This window comes from Rhea americana, unplaced genomic scaffold (genome assembly GCF_003343005.1).
Source record: "Rhea americana isolate MKP2758 unplaced genomic scaffold, rheAme1 scaffold_37, whole genome shotgun sequence".
In the NCBI taxonomy this organism is placed as follows: Eukaryota; Metazoa; Chordata; class Aves; order Rheiformes; family Rheidae; genus Rhea; species Rhea americana.
Window position 1 is genome coordinate 1,904,260 of NW_028186501.1, and position 4,563 is coordinate 1,908,822.

At 44.5% G+C, this 4,563-nt stretch overlaps 1 protein-coding gene across 1 annotated transcript; it reads right to left on the reverse strand.

Moving 5' to 3' along the window:
• Positions 1–3,865: 3,865 nt before the first annotated feature.
• Positions 3,866–4,559, reverse strand: UQCRQ (ubiquinol-cytochrome c reductase complex III subunit VII; the record flags this gene model as incomplete). The annotated part of the gene is made up of 2 exons (XM_085312664.1): positions 3,866–4,085; positions 4,418–4,559. Coding segments are annotated over 2 exons (237 nt in total), but the record flags the coding sequence as incomplete, so codon positions are not given.
• Between the last annotated feature and the right edge of the window lie 4 nt (positions 4,560–4,563).

The window sequence follows — 4,563 nt, forward strand, 5'->3', positions numbered from 1 at the left end:
CCACTTGTACTTTGTCTGGTCAGCAAATCAGATGTGCCAACTGTTCCTTTTTTAAAACCTAACATGTTACCAGAACCCCATTGTTTGTTGGCGTGCAAAAGGGCAGATGGCCCAAAGTATTACAGCAAAGATAAAAAGCCATAACCTTATTTAACTTCTATGACATTTACAGTATATGCAGTATTGTCAGTTGGGAGGAAATATTGCCTTATTTAAGTTATTCTATTTTATGCGGAGAACTGCATGTTTTTTGCTCTGCTTCTCAATCTTGGTGCTTTAAAGAATCAAGAGCAAGTTATTTAACCTTGCTTTCCACAGACAGAGCAGTTAAAAAGCAGATACAATACTTCACAGATGGCTTTTGGAAATTACATTGTACGGGATAAATAATAGCCTCCTTCTTCCAAGGATCCTAATGTGTAGTTAGAAACAATAAACTCTAGATAGCTAATCCCAAAGGTAGTAGAGGAGACTACTGCAAGGATATTCTGGAGTAGGCAGAGTTGTTCTGTGTGGCAGGGCTGTGGTTTCTTTACAGGAGCCATCTSTGGTGTACTCTGCCTGCATATCTTGCCGGTCAGCTCATGATTAGTCCTCTGGAAGGAGCCAGCAACAGCTCCCGTTGAAGTGGACAGGCAGTTTGTAATTAAGAGAAATCTTAACTTTTCTAGGTTGAAAAGATAAGAGATTGCAGCAGTCTAGGGAAAAAAGAAGCTAAAATCCTATTACTTCTTATCTCATCTAAAATCTTCTCATCTTAGAAGCATAAGTGAGAAGCATATATCTAAGATCAGTAGCCGGCAAAGGCATTCCTTGCTTGTACTCGCTGCTCCTCCTCGTCTCTGCTGTCTGACTCCCAAATTGGTCCGACTCCCAAAGGGCAGCCGTGTAGGCTGCATCTCTCCGGTAAAAGATTGTCAGGATTGCAGAAAGTAACATAATAAGGAGAATATCCATTATTCCTGTCAAGTACTACGTRAAGGTTGCAGAGCATGCTTTAAGTTCCTTCAGATAGAAAGCTACTGTATAAAATAATAAACTGTGATTTAGCTAAACTGTAAGTACAAATCTGGATATTAGAAGCTACAATTTTCTGTAATTCCTTCATAAGGATGAGTAAGTGCCAGCATGGAAGACAAGTTACTTAGATTAAGATAATGGTATGTTGTCAGATTTCCTGCCACCCTTTAGCCCAGATTTCACTGGGATTAAATRGAAACCTTTGCAGCACATTGTCTACAGCACATTATTGGAAGATTTGTTCTTTTCCTTGTGTTTATTCTACATTCTTTCCTCTCCCCTATTTCTCTTATTTCYCTTGAACAAGCATCAAAACCCTTTTGTATTTCCCATTCCTGGGTCTTATGCAGGGAAGAAAATGAGATAGTAAATCATGGCAGRTCAAATAGTTGAACTTGAAACCTTCTCTCGCAGTTGGCTGAGAGTTTTTCAGTTGTTTATCCCATTTCCTTCTGTACATGTTTCTAAGTTCTAATTTCTGTAATTTCCACTAGGCACTATAATAGAGATAAGAAAACAAAGGAACAATAGTCTTGACTTCACTAGGAGGATTTGGATCGGCAGCTGAATTCTCAGTTCTGACAGTAGTGGCCTCTGTGAGTCATTCGTTCTCAAGGGTTGGAGGGCTTTTTGGCTAGGTAATGCTAGCGCTTTGTGAAGGTGTGGCAAAAGCAAAGTTGTTTCATTTCTGGGAAAATCTGGCCTTCTAGGTTACTAATAGTGTCAGTTTACAGTTGCACATCCCTTTCAGGAAACTAGTTTCTAGGCCAGAACAACAGTCTGTTTACTCTCTGCAAGAAAGTAAAACACTGATTATGCTTTCTTTCTGTATGTGCAGTTCCAGCACAGTGCAGTTGTCTCACTGTCAACAAACCAGCTCAAAAGCAACAGCAAAGATACAGCTTCTAAAAATTTTGCTGCAAGAAGTTGTTCTTGCTGTTGTCACCTCAACGTTTGCCAAAGGGAGAACAGAAACGAGGTGACTGGAAATTTGAACATGTTGTTGAGATTCTGACGTACCCACCAGTCAATCTTGCAAATAATACGTGTCTAGCAGGAGCCATCGCTGCTAACGTTTAGAGGAATTCCAGGTTTTGCATCCCGCTCCCTGCCTAGYAGGCTGGGCCCCAGGGGCAGGTCTGGAGCGGGCAGTAGCACCAGCTCAGCACTCTTGCGACAGTGCCTGTGGGAGCCAAGCAGGGAGCAGGCCCRCTCTGCCTGCCGTGATTGCACCACGGCAAGCTAGTGCCTGGGCCAGCTGGAGCGCTGGCGAGACTGCATCGCCATAGGTAAACTGTCTCCACTCTCAGTCCTTCTGAACGTGCCCCCTTGTTTACCCAAGCCTAGTGGCTGGTTCACAGGTAATTCAGCTGTCCGTGAAAAGGGGCAGAGACCTCATACGAAAGCGTGGGATGGGCTGCTCTCTTTGAACAGAATTGCTGAGAAGAGGAGCATTTAAGAAGCATTTACTGAGGCTAGTTTACGTATGCCATCACCTAGGCTCTGCAGCTGCTGCTTATGGCTGTATTAGTAAGATTCAGTAAGTTTTGAACTAAACATGTCTCTAGGCACCTGTGCCAACTCACACTTGTAATAATTTAATATTCCCTTCTTGCTTAAGCTGCCAAGAAGATACCAGTAAGCTTGAGTTAAGTTTGAGTATAGAATATCTTCTGGCACCACTTGCAGCACTGGATGTCCATTACATTACTCCTGTTTATGCTAACCTCCCACAGCACTTAGAGTAAACAACACACAGCAGCAGCAGGAACATCCAGCAGGACTGCATTTAGATCAGGCTTGTCAGGCTGCGTATGTGTTTTATGCACATGCATCCAAAAGGATTTGAATGGAAGATTTYCATACCCCTCTCCCACCTTCCTACAGCTGGGAGCCAAGACATCAACCCCAGGAGCCCATGGAGAAATGAACACAGAAAACCTGCACTCCCTCTCAGCGGGTAAGACGTGGCCAGTGCAAATCTCTGGTATCAGCTGGGGAATAATAGCATGAAAAGGAGATAAACATGTTACTTTGCTTGATGCAAGAGCTTAAAATAGTCGGCTCAAGACAGAAAGGAAGGGAAAAAAAAAGAAAAGATAAAGGAGTTAGCCCAAAGTTCAGGACTTTTGAACAGCAAAGCTTTTCCATGTACTTAGAGTCACTGGTTGAATTTCCTAGTCACGTATTTCAAAACAACACTAACAAACACTAATACTACTTTGGTTACTGGAAAGCTCATTTGACAAAAGGAAATCTTTCTGAAAATCATCATTTTACACAAAGTTATTTAAATCATTTTCAGATGTTAGAACAACCMATTCTCCGGACAGTTTCCAAGAAGAAACTTTTAATCCAGCTTGTTACCACCACTCAGACATTAGAATTGCAGTTAGCATCTGATTAACGTTAATAAATACACTAGTCAAGTAACTATATAGAGGGTCAAAGACCTCTTTCAATTCTGAGCCATCAGCCAGTTCATTCTATTCTTGGTCAATATCAGATAGACTATTTGTTTTTTCTCAAGAGATCAAGGCTAGAATGTGTCCTATTTCAAGCAAAGAGGAAAAAGAAGTGATCAGTGATGGAATGATAATGCACCTAATGAGCTTATTACTGTACTGTTACTTCAAATCATCTATAGCTAAAGACAGTCCTTGCTACACTAATTATACTGAGAAATGTTTCAAATAAGCAGAAGCCAAAAAGGCTGGATATGCCCTAAAAGAAAAGGTCTGAGCATACAGAATTTTAGTCCAACTATCATTCTACACAGAGTGAACCAGACTGACGTTTGACACCACTCATCTTAAACATTTCAAAACACTAATTGCACACAGAGTTGGAGGACAGAGTTAAWGTTTATTACAGATTTATCTCACCATTAATAGCTTTTTTAGTCATATGAACACACTKCAGAACAAGAAGTCGATAATACAGCAAGGCAAAGTCTCCATAATAACTCGTTTACTGGTCATTTTCATAGTCAGCAGGGTTCTTCCTCTTCAGTCTCTCAAACTCTTGTGTCCCCCAGGAGTAAAGGAGGTAGGCTAACACAAAGGCTGAAAAGAAAAGGAAAATTAGAAGTTGCACTGTGCAAACCACAACAGCGGCCTGAAGTAGTGCGCTTACACGCCTTTGGGACACACGGGTGAGCGAACGCTATGTGGTCCCGCTGACGACCCTGGGCGTCCCTGGAAGCCGCGGGCGTCCTGCCAGCCCGGGCCGCCTGCTGTGCCCCGAAACAGCGGGGCCCGGGGAAACGCGGGACCCCCGGGGCCCCAGGCGGCTCCTCACACYGCCCCGGGCCAGGCCCGAGGCGGCCCCCGACGTCGGCCCCGCCCGGGCCGGGCCCCCGCCGCCCGCCCGCTCCTCGCCGCCGCCCCGCACTCACGGGGCGCCACCTTGAAGACCTGGGAGCTGAAGCGCCGCCACACGTTGGGCAGCCCGTGCGAGACGACGTTGGGGAAGGCGCGCTGCTCGAAGGGCGAGAGGCTGTAGGTGATGACGTGCCGCACCCGCGCCAGGTTCCCGAAGTGG